We start from the raw sequence: 18,440 nt of genomic DNA, 5'->3' as shown, positions 1-18,440 counted from the left end.
GGCCCTGGCACAGGGGGCCCAGAGAAGCTGTGGCTGCCCTTGGATCCCTGGAAGTGTTCAAGGCCAGATTGGATGGGGCTTGGAGCAACCTGGGATAGTGGAAGGTGTCCCTGTCCATGGCAGGGGGTAGAACGAGATGGGCTTTGAGGGTCCCTCCAATCCAAACCATCCTGGGATTTATAATTTTATTGGTGGTTCATGGAAGTAAAGAAGCTCTTTCTTTATGTCCCCCCAGCTCTTCGCAGCCCGGGCTTGGATGTGGTCTCCCCACTCAATGTGGGGCTGCGCCGGAGTGGGCAGATCGAGGGCGTGCGGCAGATGCACCACAACGCGCCCCGCAGCCAGATGGCCACTGAGAGGGACCTCATGGCCTGGAGCAGGAGGGTGGTGGTCAACGAGCTCCCTCCAGGCATCAGCAAGTAAGAGGCTCAGTGGGTCGAGAGATTCAGTTGTGTGCTGTGTACTGATCCTTCCACACTCCTGGAATGATTTTTCAGTGACACGTCAGCTTTGGGGCTTGGTTGGTTGGGTTGTTTGGAATATTGGGATCAGAATGGAGAGTTGAGAATGGTAATTCCTTCTTTTCACAATTCAGTCTTTTTTCAGTACTTCAAATACCACATTTCCCTCAAGCTTTATGTTAAAAAGTCTTGAAAATAATTTTAATACATTTGAAAATAATTACGGCTGTTTAGCTAACGAGTTTGCTTCTTTAGCTTGATTCCAGGAGTGAATGGATGTATGCTGCTAGGGGAGATTTATGCACAGATTTCTTAGAGCAGCACAAGTGTTTTAATGTGTATATTAAGGAGGCTGTTGAGTTCCATGATGACTTAATGAATATAATGTGTGTTTCTGATGTATAATTAGGGTCCAGGAAGAATGTCGAGCTGCCAAAGGTGAAATAGAAATCAGTTTATACACTGCTGACAAGAAGAGAAAGCCATCCCACACCTTACAACGAGTGAGTTAATGCCCTGGAAGAGACAATTTGGCTGAGAAGCAGTTCTGAGCACTGAGCAACAAAAATAAGACCAACAAAAACCCCCAAAACAATTTTATTGAATTATTTAGAAGATCAATAGTCCTAATTGTTTCTCTGACTCACTGTCTTCTTCCTTCTGTAACTGTGATTTGGCTGTCTATGATATCCAAATAGTGGTAAATCTCTATCCTTGAAGCTTCAGTGGTGGGAAGATGCTGGGAAAGGAAAATCGCAGAGCCACAGTGAGTTTTCACTTTGACTTGTGGAACGTAGAGGTGCCAAACTTTTACAAGGGGCTGGATTTATCTTATGCAGAGACTGCAGGAATTTTATAGAAAAAAATGGTATCGTCAATAATTTCTTTTCCAAAGATTGCTACTTTATAAAGTAGAATTTCTGTTGAACCAAAAATCCACACCTAAAACATCCACAGTGTGTCAGAGATATTGTCTAATTCCACAATGATTTCTTACTGCTCAATTGTAACTGGGGTGCAACACTCAGCCACTGTAACCAGGCACCTTGTAACTGTGTAACCCATGAGTACCTCCCTGATTTGTCCCTGTCTGTGCTCCTGTCTCCCCGGCAGAGCGAATTCCAGGCGGGAGGTGGCCGCTCGCTGCGCAGGAACCAGTGGAAGCGGCAGCACGCGTACCAGACCCGCTCCACCATCGAGCACAGCCAGCAGGGAGCCAGCCAGAACCCCTGTGCACGCCATGAGTCTGACAGCTCCTCTGAGGTCTGAGCCTCCCAGCAGCCTCCAACAGCTCCCCCATTCCCAAATCCCAGAACACGTTTAGGTTCCCTGTGTCTGCTGAGGGGAGGAAGTTTGTGCAGCCGAAACTCAGTTTGAGTGGAGCTGCCAAGACTGGTGGGGGGGGACAGTAGAAAGAGGTTTTTCAAATGTATTCATGGCAAAAGGCAGTGAAAAAATGACATTGGCCCATTCCTGGATGGGGATGGTCGCCTCACAAACAGGGACAGGGCAGAGGGATTTAACACATCCTTTGTCTCCATCTTCAACATGGATGATGGAGCAAGGGTGTCCCAGTGCTCTAAGCTGGAGGGTCATGACTGAGAGTGATCAACTCCCAGTCAGCCCTGAACTTCTGTGGGATCTGCTGCTCCAGCTGGATCCCTATAAATTGATGGGGCCTGAGAGAATTCATCCAAGAATCCTCAAATTGCTGCTGATGCCATCCCAAAGCCTCTCTTGATGATCTTTTGAGCAGTCTTGGGAATCCAGAGAGGTTTTGACAGGGACAGGACCCAGGGAATGGCTGGAGCAGTGCCAGGGCAGGGTCAGGCAGGATTTTAGGAAAAGGTTCTTCCCCCGAGGGTGTCAGTCACTGCCCAGGCTCCTCAGGGAATGGGCACAGCCCCAAGGCTGCCAGAGCTCCAGGAGCCTTTGGACAGTGCTCCAGGGATGCACAGGGTGGGATTGTTGGGGTGTCTGTGCAGAGCCAGGAACTGAACTCTGTTCCTTGTGGGTCCCTTCCAGCTCAGGATATTCTGTGATTCTCCACATGGGAAGAAACACTCAGGTCATTGAGTCTCTGGGATTTGTGGTGTTCCTGTGGTGTATTGGTCTTGGAGAGTGAAGGATTGTTTACCTAAATGCCAGGACAGTGTTCAAAAGTAGCTTAAAATAGCTCCTGTATTTTTGGAAACCTCAAACATTTTCAAGTAAATTTAACTGGGTTGGGTTAAACTACTTGCTATTTTGGGATTTCATACAGCACATGGATTCTGGGTCAGGACTGATTTCATTTTGCAGTGCTTTGATTTCATCTACATCTGTAGACTGCTGTTGAAAGAGATTGAGTATTGGTATTAATCATTGATTTTGGCAAGGGAAGAACTTAAAATATACCAGATAAATATAACTTGTTCTCCTTAAGGAAGAGACTGAACATTGTTGCTTTGTAAATGCATTGAAAGTACAGAACAGCTCAAAAAGTGGGTCCCTGGGCACTAAAATTTATTAATCAAACACTTAAATAAGAACTCATTCTATAGTTCTGATATAATTAAAATTCACATTTGTTTCTGTAAGAGCTATATAAGGATATATTATAATATTAATTAAGATATAGGAAGAAATTGTGAATTTATTTCTTTAAAGCTCAACCAGCCTTTTAATACAAAGCTTTCCTCAGATGACACAAGTGGCTTGCAAACAAAATTGATACATTTTACCCTTGGCCCCAGAGTGAATCCTGTTATTTTCTCTACAGGAAGATGAGACTGTTGGCACAAGTGATGCATCCATGGATGATCCTGTGGCAGCCTGGCAGAGTGAAAGCAGTTCCAGGTACCTCCACTGGACTCTGAATTGGTAACACTGGTTTATTATGGGATTTAAGTAGGACAGTTGATATTGAGATACTCACACCTCATTTTGAAGACTGATTTTTAACCAGTTTGTCATGAAACATTTTACATTGTGATTTTTTTCTGTTCTTTTTCTTTTCAAAGTCAAAAACAATTCTAAAAAACCTTTTATAAGAAAATATTGTCTTTAATTATGAGCTACTTGAAAAATTTCAATGCCAGTTTGCCATATAAATGCTATACATGTATTATTTGGTATTAAAGAAGTCAGAACTGGATTTTTAGGGAAGTGCTCTAGTTCTTTAAATGTTTCATGCATTTTTTGCTGCCAGTTCTTTTTAAGTCAGTCTGTGAATCAGTGAGATAATGAAAATTGATATCAGCCATAGATTGAGTTTTACTGTGAGTTTCAAATTGATAAAAAAATTTACTGAAATCACAAATCAGATTGCACTTGTTTTTCTTTAAATTCACATGATAACAAAATTCTGTGCTAATCCTGAGCAGAACTATGAGAGCAGGTTGAATGTTTGGACTTTTCAATTCACTATGGGGAAACTGAAGTTTTTGGTTCTCTTTCTTACAACTTTTTCATTATCTGCAGTGATTCATCAAGTGAATATTCAGACTGGACAGCAGATGCTGGGATTAATCTGCAGCCTCCAAAGAGGCAAACCAGGCAGGCAGCTCAGAAAATCTGTAGTAGTTCTGAAGATGAAAATATGAAGGGAACGAAAGGGCTGGAGCCAAAGCGAAGGAAACTTAAACAGGCAAGGAAAAAGGTCAGCAAGTGTAATTCTTAGTGTCTTTTGTATTTTATGAATATAAAATTTGGTTTTAATGGTTGTTTTCAAAGTAAAATTTTTCATAAATGGGTATAGAGTAAAAAAATATAGAGATCACAGTAATTGTGGTACCAGTGGTACCAATAAATTTTATTGTTTATTTTATTGTGCTTCCATGTTTCCCATAGGTGGTTCTTCATTGCAAATGCCATTTTTTTTCTCCCAGATTTATGCTCTTCACCACAGTCAGGTTTACAACAGGGTGGTTTTGTTGTAAAATTATAATGGATATGTATTGTATTGACATGGTCAGATTTCTTTTTCCTGGTATTTTTTAAGACATTTTGAATACTTATAAAAATACAATTTATTTCTTAATTATAGAACCATAGACTGGTTTGGGTTGGAAAGGTCTTAAAGATCATTTTATCCCACTGCCCTGCCATGGGCATTTTAATGATTTATGAAGGTTTTAATTTTCAATTATATTTATAACAAACCTGTCTTACTCTCTGCTATTTAGTGGAGATTTTGGGAAGGATGACACTCCACAATTTGCTTTTCCTTGTATCTTACCTGTAGTAACTGCTGCATGATGAGTTTTCCATAGTAATTAACTCTATTTTGACTATTGTGTTGATTGCATTCTAAATTAGTGCAAATATTTAACTTCTGTCTGTGACTTACCTATATTATTTCCTGATGTGCTGTGTTTAGAAAGCCAGTGGGCTGCTGTCCCTGGAAGGGGAGCCCAGTGAGGAGTGGCTGGCCCCACAGTGGATCCTGGACACCATTCCCCGCCGCTCGCCCTTTGTGCCCCAGATGGGAGATGAGGTACTGCCCTCAGCAGTTCCCACATTCCCAGAGGAATCAGCAGCTCTGCTTGCTTGGGACTGTTCTATCCAGCAATATTTGCAGGGAATTGTGCTCAGGACAGGCTGAGTTTTGATAACTTTGTTAATTCTCAGGCAGTTTGTTGTTTACAGATCCACATCCTGTGTCCCTTTTTCTGCACAGGTAACTTGGGCTTAGCTGGAAAAATTTGCTGTGCATCTTCACATGCACATTTCTTAATGATCCCAGTTTCAAAGCGCAGAGCAGGTGCCAATTTGGGGACTGATATAAATATTTTCTAGAAGAGTGTTTTATGACGAAATAAGTAAGTGTGCAATGTGTTCTGAAAAGGATAAGACCTGGTATAAAATGAACAGGAAGAGCACAATCAGTAAAATAATTTTCTCCACTTTTCTCTTAATTTGCTATTTTTTTCTCTCTTAATTTTCTCTCTTTTTTGTCCTCTTTTAAGATCATCTACTTTAGACAAGGCCATGAAGCTTATGTGAGGGCAGTGAGGAAAGCCAAAATTTATAGTATTAACATGCAAAAACAACCATGGAACAAAATGGAACTCAGGGTAAGTTCAAGAAATACTTCAAAGAGCTGAATGTCTGTAATGCTAAACTAACATGAAAAACCAGCATGAAAAATGTAAAGAAAGCATTCTTTAAAATGTTAATATCAGAATTTTAATTGTAAATATTAAAGTCAGTTTTTATTAACACAGTCTTTACATCTGTTCACTGCCTGGTTTTGGACTTGATTCTCAGTGGTCTCTTTCAGCACTATTTTTGCTTGAACACTGAATTCATTCAGAACCCAGCACTGCAGAGCTGTTTGTGGTTCTCTCACCATTCTACAGAGACCTGAACATTTGAGTTCTGTTTCTTGATTTTAATGCTGTGGTAAGAAATAAGAAATCATGGTGTAAACACCTAAATGTGTGCAGGAGTTCTCTTAAACACTGGATCTTGCTTTGAATGAGTTCCCAAGACTTAATCCACAGTGTTACCATATTTTTTTTCCTGCTTTCCTCAGGTTTCATATCAAGAGAAGAACCCATATATGTCCTTATATTCACTTAACCATGCCAGTGGTTCTATTAATGAAAATAATTGCTTTACTGGGAGAATACCCAGTTACTAGTCTCAGATATTCAGTGATTCCAGCTGTAATTTTCCAAGGCATCATCAGTTTGTGAAGAAAGGAAATAGCTGTTCACTGAGGATGGGCTTTGACAGGACATGAACATAAAGGCAATTGTGGAATTTCCATTTTCAGAGGAAGAATTTCCTTTTTTCCCCCTGTGCAAGAGTGAGGGGCCCTAGGGTAGGTGAGGGAGAACCTTTGGTGTGCTTAAAACTGAGTTTGTTCCTTAGAACCTTCTTGAATAATTTGTAGAAATCCTGTTCACAAACCTGCCAAGGGAATGAGCTTCTTCATTTTTCTTTTTGAGGTGACAGTGATTGATTTTAGTATTTGGAGGAGAAAATTTAATGTGTGAGATTACCTGTGCTGTATAGTGGAAACATATTTGGGTTTTATTAATGTGCTTCACTTTAAAATGGATATTTTTGTTGTTGGCAAGGTAAAATAATGCTGTTCCATGCTTCTTGCTGAATAGGAACAAGAATTTGTGAAGACTGTAGGAATTAAATATGAAGTTGGGCCTCCCACACTCTGCTGCTTGAAGCTTGCATTCTTGGATCCAATCACAGGCAAAATGACAGGAGAATCCTTTTCCATAAAGTAAGTCACTGGAATGCTGATGACATTCTTCAAGAGCTTTCCTTGCAGTGTAGAAGCTTCTCTCTCCTCCTTTCTTATTTCCTGTGCAAGGCATGATGATGGCAGTAATGGTTATCCCAAATGCATGGAATTTGAGGACTGTGTAGTTCATCTAGACCTGTATTTCTGGGTAATAATAACTTTTTTTGGTCTTATTTCCTGAAGGTACCACGATATGCCAGATGTTATTGATTTCCTTGTGCTGCATCAGTTTTATAATGAAGCCAAAGAAAGGAACTGGCAAATAGGTGAGTAGTTTTTCCCAGTTCCATGTGTTTTGCACCATTTCTGCAGCTGTTTAATGGGATACAGTGTCTTTATTACATGATGCAAAGGACTATACACACGTGATATTGTAAAGATTATTGGAGACTTTTATTTGATGTTTGCTGCAATTCCTGTTGCAAAAAAAAAAAAAAAAAAAAAAAAAAAAAAAAAAAAAAAAAAAAAAAGAGAGAGAAACTGTTCCAAGGGCAGTGAGAGCAGGAGAATCTCCTGATCTGTTGGGATCTGAGGAGTGAGGCAGCTGTGAGTTATTTCCAGAGATGGGCAAGGCCTGCCCTGAGGGCGAGGGTTCAACTCCTGTGGTGCAAAATGTAAGGATGGAAATAGGGCATTCACAAAAGATGGAGCTGATTCTCTAAAAGGAAATATTTAGCAATTCTTGATGTTGTTCTTTTTCTGAATGTAATGTTTGCCCTTCCAGGGGATAGATTTCGCAGTATCATTGATGATGCCTGGTGGTTTGGGACTGTGGAGAGTCAGCAGCCTTTCCAGGCAGAATATCCTGATAGTTCCTTCCAGTGCTACAGTGTCCAGTGAGTATTTCCGTGTCCTGGGGCTCCTACATAATTCAGAGAACTTCAAAAATAGGATCAAGAACATCAAGAACTAGAATCCCTTTTTCCATTTAAATACATACCCAGACACTTTATTTACTTATTTAATTTCATGTGTTGTACTTATTTGTTACTTACTATTTATTTATTTTAGACTATTTCTTTAATTTGAATATTTACTTATGTAATTTTTTAATTTATTCCTAAAGCAACACTTCTGGTATAAACAGCAGTGCAGTGACTGTATAGGAGATACAAGAGGAAAATAGGGAGTTGAAATGTCTTATTCCTAACTGGAGTGACCTTTTGGGTCAAATCTGGTAAAGAAAAGATGTGTCCTTATATTCAGCTCTAACTTGTGCATTTGAATGAATTTTTTAATAGCTGGGACAACAATGAAAGAGAGAGGATGAGTCCGTGGGACATGGAACTGATCCCAGAAGGAAGTAAGTGTGTGTTGGATTCCTGTCTCTGCACAAAGCAAACAACTTTGGGGCCCTGGATTTACCCTCTGGAATTGTTCTTCTCCAGCTGCATATCCGGAGGAGGTCGGTGCTGGAGTTCCTGTGACCCCAGAGGAGCTGACAGCTCTTCTCTACAAACCCCAGGAAGGAGAATGGGGGGCCCATTCCAGAGATGAAGAATGTGAACGAGTAATCCAAGGGATCGAGCAGCTTCTTTCCCTCGGTATGTTTGGAGAGAAAAGAGGGAAGGATTAACAATATCAGGGAGGTGGCACAGGACTGGGACTTGGTGTGGAGTATTTGAAATGTACTCAACTAAATTATTGAAAAGAGCCTTTTAAATTTCATATTTCAGTTTCCAAGCTATTTCCCCTTTTTTTTTTCTGGGGCTTCACCTGATTTCTTTCAGTGGGGCTTCCCAGTGGGTCATATCTAAAGGTGAAAGAGCAAAACATAATTAAACCCCTCAAAACCAACCAACAAATCCTCACTAAATACCTTCACCTCCAAATTCCTTGTAACTGTTTTGTAACCATTTAATAGCACACTATGCTTTAAATTCTGCCTCTGTTTGCACCCAGGACATGTCTGTGTTCTTATTTGGTACTGCATGTTGTAGTATTCCTGTTCTAAGTGCAAATGCCATGTTCTTTTCAGTCAGATTGGCTGCTGGCACACGAATCTCAGAAGTGATACTTAAACAGAAAGGGTTTTTTCAAGAGTAGGAATAGATGGTACAAGAGGAGGAACCCTGCCCTGTGGGTAATGACATCCTCAGCTATAGATCTGCATTGCTTTTGACGAATTCTTTGAAAGAAATCATTAAAAGGAATCTTGGTATAACATCCCTTGGAGGCATCTAAATGATTGTGGTCTTTTGTCTTGCAGACATTTCAAATCCCTTTGCTGTTCCAGTGGACCTTAGTGCCTATCCCATGTATTGCACTGTTGTTGCTTATCCAACTGACCTCACCACCATCAGGAGGAGGCTTGAAAACAGATTTTATAGGTGAGTATGTGTTTGTAGCTGACATTTATTGCATTTACTAGTATGTGGAGCTGAATGCTGTTTAAAGTCCCTTCAGCAACTGCATGAGATCAGATTGGCCTTGGGCAAAGTGAGTCTTCCTGAATAATAAATTCTCCTGGCCATGTTGTTAAGGCAAAAGCTTCCGTAGCTGGATCTGGAGTGTTGATTTAACATCCTGAGCCTGGCTCTGTGTTGGAAGCAGTGTGTTTGCTTTGTTTCCATCCCTGCTGCCTTTGAGCAGGGTCTTTGCTTGTGTTGCAGTTGCCAGAAGGGGACTGAATAATGCTGGAAACTGTAAATCTCAGTTTTTCCAGTTCATTTGGGAATAAATAATGTCCTACTCTTATTTCCCCCCTCTGAGGATCACCTGTTTCTTCTTGATCTGAATTCCCAATTCCATTTTTTTACTGGAGAATCCTACTGGACATGAAAGAAAAATAACATGCACCTTCCTCTCCATCCCATTCCTTTAATTTTGTGTATTTTTCAGGAGAATCTCTGCCCTCATGTGGGAGGTAAGATACATTGAACACAATGCCAGGACTTTCAACGAGCCGGACAGCCCCATAGTCAAAGCAGCCAAAATTGTGACAGATGTCCTGCTCCGCTTCATTGGGTGAGTTTGGACCTCACAGACCCCACAGCTCCAATTCCTTGTATCATTCATTGTGTACCTTGGGTTTTGTCATTGTCCTGCAGAGATCAGAGCTGTACTGATATATTAGAAATCTACAACAAGGTGAAAGCAGAAGACCTGAGCAGTACTGATGAGGAAGAAGAGGTAAGATAATTTCCTTCCCTTTTAAAATTCAGCACATGAAAGAAATTTTGATTTTTGTTGAGTCTTTATTTTGTGGGTAATTGCACTGAGTTTTGGAGATGAGGCTGTTTAGGCTCACCTGGGACAATAAGCTCCCTGAAGTAAAAATGCTTCTTGGAACTGTCTGTGTTTAATCTTCTCTCAGTACATGATGTTTTGTTGGAAGGATGAGTAATGAGGGGAGCTGAGAAGTGGAGCTGTTACTCAGTCAAAAAGACAACAGTTCTCCATTGTCAGGGAGGCAGCAAAGTTGATTTCCTTATGTAATTCTCTGTCATTTCCCATCACTTGATCCCTGGAGTGAAATGTCAGGTAGAATCCAGGGTAGATATCACTGCCCTGAGCTGCTTCCCTCTCCTGACACCTTCTCCCCTTCAGTGTAGTTTGAAACCCTGTGGTGGTTGTTGGCTGGATTTTCACCCTTTTTCCATGGCTGAGGGTTGTCCAGACCTGCCTGTGTGTGATCATTCCCTTTGCCTTTAGGTGGCAGAAGTAGATGTGGATTCAGATGCTCCAGGCACTTCCTCTGGGAAGAGACAGGTGAGTAAAATTTCTGCTTTGGTAATTTTTTTAATATTTGATTAAAAAAAATATCTCCAGCAGTCAAATTTCGATACAACTGATAAATATAGCAAGGCTGGACCTGAAATATTGCAGCTTCTCATGGATTTGAGTGTTATATATGACCAGAAAAGGCAAACTTGTTTAATTTGTCCAATTTGCATATTGCTGTGCTATCAGCTCTGCTTTAATCTTCCTGGATTTCTCTTTTTAATTGGGGAATGCTTGGAAATTAGTAGGAACTTCAAGGGAACAATGTGAATATTCTGATACCATCTGCAATACCTGTTTCCCTGCAGGTGAGACGAAGAGTGAAGAGGCAGCCCATGAAAGCCAGTGCTGATGCTTGGAAGGAGCAGTGCCAGCAGCTCTTAAACCTGATTTATGAACGAGAGGACTCAGAGCCTTTCAGGCAGCCTGTTGATCTCTTCTCTTACCCTGTAAGTGCAGCTTCCACATCCAGAATTGTTCCTCCTTTGGCAGAATATCCATGCTGGGCATGGCTCTATCCTCTCCCTTTATGAGCTGATGTTTTCAGGAAATTATTTGCAACAACTCTCAAAGTAAAAGACTGACTTGAGCCACTGGATGAACACTGAGGTGATGTTACTGCTGTAGGATTTGAGAGCTTTGATTTTTCTCCTGTGTTTTCTCACAGGATTATCGAGATATTGTAGACACTCCCATGGACTTCAGCACTGTGAAAGAAACCTTGGAAGCAGGAAACTACACCAGTCCCTTGGAATTCTACAAAGATATTCGTTTAATATTCTGCAACTCTAAAGCTTACACTCCTAATAAAAAGTCTCGTGTAAGTAATAAATTTTAATGCCTGTTTTTTAACAAAGACCTTGGCCCTACATGCATAAAACATGTGAAATGAGGTCTGAAGAGCAAAGCATTGCTTGGTGTAATAAAAATAACCAGGATACACCAATTCTGTGGTTATAAACTTGCTTTGTTCTGCTCTCCCAGATGACTTCTAACATCCATTTTCATCTGGGATGATGGTCACTGTTGCAGCTGATCCTTGCAATATTTGTAACAGAAAACTGGTCGCCAGTTGCTTTTTTTTTTTTCAATAATTTATCCCTGTAAACAAGGCTATCAGCTTGATAACTGCACATACTGTGGATGAGGCTACACAAAAGCAAGGCCTAGGAGGAGGACAGGACAGTCATTTAAAGGTTTTGACATTTGGTTTACAGAAATTAGGAGGGAGGACATTTTGGGTTGCTTCTCTGTAACTCTATAAGGGTAATGTAAGGAGAGTTCACCAGGGATTTAGTGCAAAAAAAAAGGTGAGGAGACATGAAATGCAATTGTTTTTCCCTTGGTATTCAAGTTCTCTTAAGGCCTGCTTCCATGCTTCATGGTGATTGACAAAGGGGACTGTATTCCAGTAATCCAGAAATCCATTTTCCTTCAACTCTGGAAATATTTTGTACTGTTATTAAATCCCTTTATGTAAACACTTTCTGTTGCAAGAATACACATGGCCCATGGAAGGAAATAATCTGTAAAGAACCTCATAGTGGAACATCGCTGCAAATTTTTTCTTTGTGTTGCAAAGTCTGGACATCTTTGTGGTGGTTTTTGGTTGATCTTCAAGTTGCTCAGCTCTAATAAGCCTGACCATTTTTCCTCACTGCAGATTTACAGCATGACCCTTCGACTCTCTGCCTTATTTGAGAATCACATGAAAAACATCATCTCTGAGTACAAGTCAGCAATGCAATGTCAGAAGAGGAAAAGGCCTCGGTACCAAAAACTGCTGAGGAGCAGCAGCAGTTCCCCTTCAACCAGCAGAGCATCCAGGTAAAACAGGGATGGTGAGCCTGGCTAGCAGTGCCATTCCAGAGGACAGGGGTAGATGTGCTTTTGGGAATAACCAGCACAGTGTTGCTCATTTCCTGATGAACTTGCTCTTTTGGGAGATAAAATCATGCTCAGTTTGTAGTTTGTAATTCTGGTAAGTGAAAGATGATGTGGTTACAAGTGTTCCCTCTGAATGAATTGAAAGATGAGCTGTCTCTTTGCTTTTTAATTGTTGAAAAAGTGTTGTGTAACACTTCCCTATCTTCATCCGATACATTATCTAAGTAAACTGACTGTTGGTTTTAAAAGGGGAGATAAAATCTTGTCCCTGCAAACCCCTATACCTTTAGCAAACAGCACTGTGGTGTAACTATTTTTAGTGTTATCACACTGGGGAAAAAGAGATCATTTTGCAGGAGAAATCAGTTTTGTATTTGAGTCTTTGGTGATAACAGATTTCTCTTTTTGGTATATTCTGTGTTTTCAGCCCAAAAGGGAAACAGAAGCAAATGAAGATTCAACCTAAACCAAACCAAAATACCTTACTGCCCCTGACCAGGACTAACTCTCCAGTCTCATCTCATGGTGAGAAATCCAGCCTTTCTTTTACAGCAGTTTGTCTGTGCAGGTTGAGTCTTGTCCTCATGAGACACATGCAAAACCTACCTGTTGAAGGAGCAAGGTCCTGGAAATGTGTTTTCTGTAGGTTATTTTAGCTGGAGTTGGCTGTTGGGAAGTTCTGGGTAAGGACCAGGGTATTGGGAACCTGGGTCTGGCCATTATAAGAATTATTCCAGTGACAAAAGCCCAGACTTCCTGTGTATGGGTCTCTCTACTACAGCAGTGATGGATAATTAATTAAATTAATCCTACTTGGAATTACACTCTGGAGGAATCTGTCTTTCCCTGGCTGCAGAGCAGCTTGGTGAAATTACCCTGACTTAGGCTGTTAACTCAGGGCATACAGAACTTCCCCAGACACAGCCCTGTAGATAGAGCATTATAATCACCCTGTCCCCTTGTGGTGTCCTGTCTGAAGTTTCAGATACAGCAGAAGAACCTCTGGGTTCAGCCACTGGTGAAGAGCTGGAGGGTCAACCGTCTTCGTCAGGCTCAAATGCACAGAGCCGGAGTGGAAATGCCATAGATCCAGGGAAAAGCAGACCAGTCAGGAGCAAATCTACACCAGTGAAACAAGGTGAGAAATAATAAGTTTATGTGCTTTGACTGACTGGTTTCACTACAGATGGAAGATCTTGCTTCTGTCTAATGTTTATGGAATTATTGCCTCAGTGTAGCATAGTATATATTCCTAAACCATACCAAAAAATTGAATTTACTTTACTCTGTGATGTCTTGTCTGAGGTGTGGAATGCAGATGATTCCATGTGCACTTTAGTGAAGTCCTTTAAAATCTCTTCAGATGGAAAACTTGATTGCTCTTAAACTCCTACAGTTCCTTCAGGAGTTACAGAAAGCAAACCAAGAGAATCCTCACCCCAAAGCCTTCACCTTTTATTAATCAAGCTGAAACCAAAGATAAAAGAAAGTTTACAAAAACATTGAAATATTTTTCTCACATGCAAAACAAAGAAGTTGTGATTAAAAGGGAGACAGTTCAGGTGTGGTAATCTCAGGGATGAATTACTCAGAGTTTCCACCGAGGTAGGCACTACATGAGCATTTCCAGAACCCTGGAGCCTTTCCCAAGTCCACACTCCTGTGCTGTGGCAGTCATGGATGCTGCAGGGGAGCTTTTTCCTGTCCTGTCTTAAAGAAGATATTTAATCTTCATTGTCAGATTCATAACCCTGAAAACGTGGAGGATTTTGGGTCCCAAGCCAGCAAGATACTTTATTTAATTTTCATTTAAGGTGTTCAGCAATCCCAGTGAGCTTTCTTGGGTCATTGACTCTCTTGAGTGATGTTTTCCATTAATATTCCCTGAACTAAGCCTTTGGAGAATGTGCATTTGATGGGGAATAAATGCTGCTTGCAGAATGTTATTTTTGTGTATATTTTGAAATGGATTTTAGAGTGTTCCTGCCTTGGCACTCCAGGTAGGATTCACCTGACTGAGTTTTAGATGTTTGTATCCAACCTGGTCACTCCAGGCTCCTTTTTTTGCCTGGATCTTCACTGAACTCTTGCTCAGGAGAGTTTGCAGCCATTGCTTCCAGATAAAAACTGTTTGTTTTGGTAGATTTTCCCCTTTGAGCACCTGCTTGTGTCCACAGCATGTAAAAGGTGAGTAGCTCCCAGTGAATCATCCCTGAGCACACCTCAGAGGCAGCTGAGGAGAATCCCAAAGGCAACTGAGGCAAATCCTACTTTCTGTGTCCTGTTTAACTGTGGTGTGATGCTGATGGGGTTATTTTGTGTTTACTTAGATCACTCTCCTGATGGGCCACTCACCAGTGGGGATGGCAGAGAACCCCGGGCAGGAGTCAAGAGGAAGCTGCTGAGCGCCTCAGAAGAGGATGAGCACCTGGAGGAGGTGGAGGAGGAGGAAAAAAAGAGAGAGTTAAAGGAAAAGTCTGGTTTGTCTTCATCAGAAAGTGGGGAATCAGGATCCAGCTCCAGCTCTGAAAGCAGAAGTGGTTCTGATTCTGACTCAGAATCAACCTCCAGGACAGACCAGGATTACATCGATGGCGACCACGACTACAGCAAAGTTGTGCAATCCAAAAAACCCAAACGGAAAATCAAACAGAAACTCGCTGAGGGCAAACAGAATTGGCAGGGCCGAGGGACAGGGAGGAGGGGCAGATGGGGCAGGTGGGGAAGGTGGAGCAGAGGGGGAAGAGGGGGCAGAGGTGGAAGAGGCTGCGGCAGAGGAAGAGGTGGCAGCCGGGGAGGAAGGAGAGGCCGAGGGGCCTCACGAGGAGCCATCAGAGCAAAACGTGCCCGGCTCGCCGACAACGAGTTTGAAAACCTCTTTGGGGGACAGTTTGGGGAGAACATGTTTGGAGGGAGATTCAGCCGACCCCCTCGGATCAAAACCAGGAATGAGGGCAGGAGAACTGTCCTGTACAACGATGACTCCGACAATGACAATTTTGTGCACACCGAGGATCCTTTGAACCTTGGTACTTCCAGGTCAGGCAGGGTGCGGAAAATGACAGAAAAAGCCAGGGTCAGCCATCTCATGGGATGGAATTATTGACAGATGGAAAACTTTGGAACGATTTTAAAAGAACTTCAATGGCCTTCTACTGCAGGGATTTTACCAGAAATTCTACCAAGCAAGTTGTGCGGGGACTCCACTCACGTTTCACAGTGGTGCTTTTCCATCCCGTCATTTTGTGTTTGTTTTAAAGCTTCAGATCTCCACACTTCATTGGTCAAAACAAGCCTTAGTCATTAGGCCTTAAATTACAGAAATTCTTCCCCACACACTACGAGTTCATCACATTACAGAGGCTTCCAGCTTCTCAGTAAGAACATGACATTTTCAAGTCACGCTTATGACTTCTCTCCCTCGTTTTATTTTTGTATTATAGAAATAGCACCTTCTTACAGAGTTTTTATGTGTTTTCTGCCATAAATCCTTAGAGACAGTAATAATTATAACTTTTGCACAATACACCAATCCTAAAGGCAGCTATAAAATGTTTACAGTTTCTATATTGTAAGAAGGATCTGGATTATTTTAATCTTCCCAGGCCAAACGTTGATGGAATTGTGTTGAACTGAAGTATGTCCATACTACAGTTTTGGGGGTCCTGATGTGCTTTCTATTGGTTCTTTATTCGTGTAAAAACAGTGACAAAGGGTTGGTGCCTTGTAAATATGTAGCAAACCTTTGATGTGGTGTGTCCTATGTGTGCATTAACTTTATTAAAAAGAGAATACTTGAGAAGTATGAATATCTAGACAAAAGGTGCCAAATGCAAAAGTTACTTGCATCTATTTTCTTTTTGTCCTCATATTTTTACAGTATTAATTGAGATTGTGCAGCTAAAGGGGTGGCTTCAACATTTGAAAGGTTCCTCCTCTTCAAAGCATGATTTTTAATAGTAGCTCAGCTACCTCTTATTTACAACTACTGGAAACTGAAAAGAAAATAGATGCTGTTATTCAGAGCGTGGTGAAGAAGAGGTGAGACAGAATGTAGAGGGGTGGAAGTTGTGAGTAGCTTTATCTTCCTTGTGTTGCCACCAAGAAAACAAATGCAATGGCTCTCAGAGTTCTCAGCAGCAGATGTTTGGGGCAGCTTTGGGATTTGGTTGTGCAGAGGGGCTGCCTGGCCCCCACTGCCCCGTGCTCCATGGAAATGTGGTTCAGGCCCTCTGGCCCCTCAGAGGTACTGAGGGAGCTGTCGCCCCCCCAGACTGACTCTTGTGTCTCAAGCTTCCAGAACAGAATTCCTGTTGCACTGTGCTCTTGTTGTCCTGGGAAATGCTGACTTGAAATCCTCTGGCAGTGGTAGTGCAGTTAGTGAGGAGATCCCTGCTCTGGCTCCTCGGTGACCTCGGCAGTGGTGTGGGCTGAGTTGGAGGTGAGTGGTCTCTTCCTTCCAGGGCTCTGGCTGGAAGAGATGTGGGATTCCAATTTCCTCCCCTTGTCTGACAGTTCAGAGTCAGGTTAGAGAGAGAACAAGTCAGAAGAGACTACAAAATTCCAGTGGAATTTTTCAAGGTTTTTAGGGTTTTTTTGAGCTTTCATCCAATATCCTGAAGTTCTTTTGTGCACAGCTTGGTCAATAATTCTGGAAAACCTCAGGCAGCAAAGAGTGACCCATGTATATTTTTAGATGCAGAAGGAATTTAATTTTTGACTTTCTATATTAAGCACTAGCTATTTTATCTTGCTTTCAAAAAAAAAAAATCCTAGTTAGATGCAAAAATTACTTGAAAAAAAAGAGCAGAGGTTTAGTTTTGTGATGGAGGAGAGTATATCCTAAATTGCTCATTAATATGAGTTTATGGTACAGTACGAAAACCACACTTTTAATTTTTTAAGGAATGTTTGGAATCAACTGTAATCCAGTGATGGACTTGATTTGGTTTTTAATGAGGGGTGGGGAAAAAAACAAGTGCAGAGGCTCTCCTAGTTCTGTGTTGGGCTTTAAAGTATAAAGACCTGTCCTATCACCTCTCTCATATATCTGTATATATACATGCATTTATATTTATGAGAAATGTATTATTTGTTTGACTGATTGGTCTTTTTACATATGGTAGCCAGGAATAGCATGTATGCATCAGTCCATAGCTGGAATCATATCCCTTAGATCAGTCCTGTGAGCTAATGTAAACACTATGGGTTCTGTCCTAAAGCCTGAAAAGCTTGAAATGCAAAAGAAATGCTTTTTTCCTCTATTTCTGACTGGCTGAAAATCCACTTATTCCTTATTTATTTTGTGTAGGGGTCGGGGAGAGAAAAACCACAGGGATTCCAGAGAAATCATTTTATAAGCTGGTGTATTTTAGCAGCAATTAGAGTATAATTTAATATGTTCTTAACTGTATCTTTTCTCTGTACTGTGAAGATACCAGTGAAGCATCACTTTGCTGTGGCGTAAGTATTACTGTGTCCCATGACTATGAGCTAGAGCAGGGGGTGTTGGGACAGCATAATTTAGTGTAAAAAATGAAAAAAAAAAAAAGTGTTGTGTTTTTTTTTTTTGTTTTTTTTTTTTGTGTGTGTGCATGAGAACCTTTTATAAGCATGACAACTTGGGTTTAGAGCTGTTCTTTTTGCTTGGATTTGTGTCTGGATTCTTCCTCTGAGTCGGGCAGTTGATTTCTCATAGTTCTGTGGAATAATTACACTTTCATAGGAACTTGGATACTCTCAAATCCCAAATCCTATCAGGAGCCACTTACAGGTGTGGTAAACTTAGGATGAGCCCTACAGGTGCAGCAGAAGCAGGATTTAAAGTGATTTAAACCATCCAAAAGTCTCCCTGCTCCAGACCCTGCCAAGTTCCAGGCAGGCTTCAGAGTCTGGAATGTGCTGTCTTTCCTTGCACTCTCACCAGAAAACTCCAGACTCTGCCTAAGGAATGGGATTTAAGGTCTGATTTTAAATGGGATTTCTGAGGATGAGCAGGCAGGCCAGGGGCTCCTCAGTTCCTGTAGGTGTTTGGGCATTGGTGCCTCTGTTCCCGTGAGGCGTCCTGCTGGCCGATCCCAGTCCTGAGCTGCTGGGGCTCCTCAGAACCCTTGGGGACA

At 41.5% G+C, this 18,440-nt stretch overlaps 1 protein-coding gene and 1 long non-coding RNA gene across 2 annotated transcripts in view; both read left to right on the top strand.

Annotated features, from left to right (window-relative positions):
- LOC136373454 (bromodomain and WD repeat-containing protein 3-like) overlaps positions 1-16,143 on the top strand; it is a 50,689-nt gene extending 34,546 nt beyond the window's left edge. Inside the window, exons 18-39 of the mRNA XM_066338351.1 lie at positions 236-419; positions 871-964; positions 1,575-1,724; positions 3,223-3,299; positions 3,924-4,101; positions 4,822-4,938; positions 5,411-5,518; positions 6,566-6,690; positions 6,895-6,977; positions 7,436-7,547; positions 7,953-8,014; positions 8,100-8,255; positions 8,921-9,041; positions 9,553-9,678; positions 9,762-9,843; positions 10,366-10,422; positions 10,743-10,883; positions 11,102-11,254; positions 12,098-12,261; positions 12,749-12,846; positions 13,301-13,459; positions 14,652-16,143. Of these exons, the coding sequence (XP_066194448.1) occupies positions 236-419; positions 871-964; positions 1,575-1,724; positions 3,223-3,299; positions 3,924-4,101; positions 4,822-4,938; positions 5,411-5,518; positions 6,566-6,690; positions 6,895-6,977; positions 7,436-7,547; positions 7,953-8,014; positions 8,100-8,255; positions 8,921-9,041; positions 9,553-9,678; positions 9,762-9,843; positions 10,366-10,422; positions 10,743-10,883; positions 11,102-11,254; positions 12,098-12,261; positions 12,749-12,846; positions 13,301-13,459; positions 14,652-15,427 (3,323 nt within the window). The 3' untranslated portion in view covers positions 15,428-16,143. The remainder of the gene's footprint in view (positions 1-235; positions 420-870; positions 965-1,574; positions 1,725-3,222; positions 3,300-3,923; positions 4,102-4,821; positions 4,939-5,410; positions 5,519-6,565; positions 6,691-6,894; positions 6,978-7,435; positions 7,548-7,952; positions 8,015-8,099; positions 8,256-8,920; positions 9,042-9,552; positions 9,679-9,761; positions 9,844-10,365; positions 10,423-10,742; positions 10,884-11,101; positions 11,255-12,097; positions 12,262-12,748; positions 12,847-13,300; positions 13,460-14,651) is intronic.
- LOC136373474 (uncharacterized) overlaps positions 1-18,440 on the top strand; it is a 73,561-nt gene that overhangs the window by 36,482 nt on the left and 18,639 nt on the right. The gene's annotated exons all lie outside the window — the stretch shown is intronic.

Source organism: Sylvia atricapilla, chromosome W (genome assembly GCF_009819655.1).
Source record: "Sylvia atricapilla isolate bSylAtr1 chromosome W, bSylAtr1.pri, whole genome shotgun sequence".
NCBI classification, from domain to species: Eukaryota; Metazoa; Chordata; class Aves; order Passeriformes; family Sylviidae; genus Sylvia; species Sylvia atricapilla.
The sequence above is the reverse complement of the archived record's forward strand: the minus strand, read 5'-3'. Positions and strand labels throughout refer to the sequence as shown.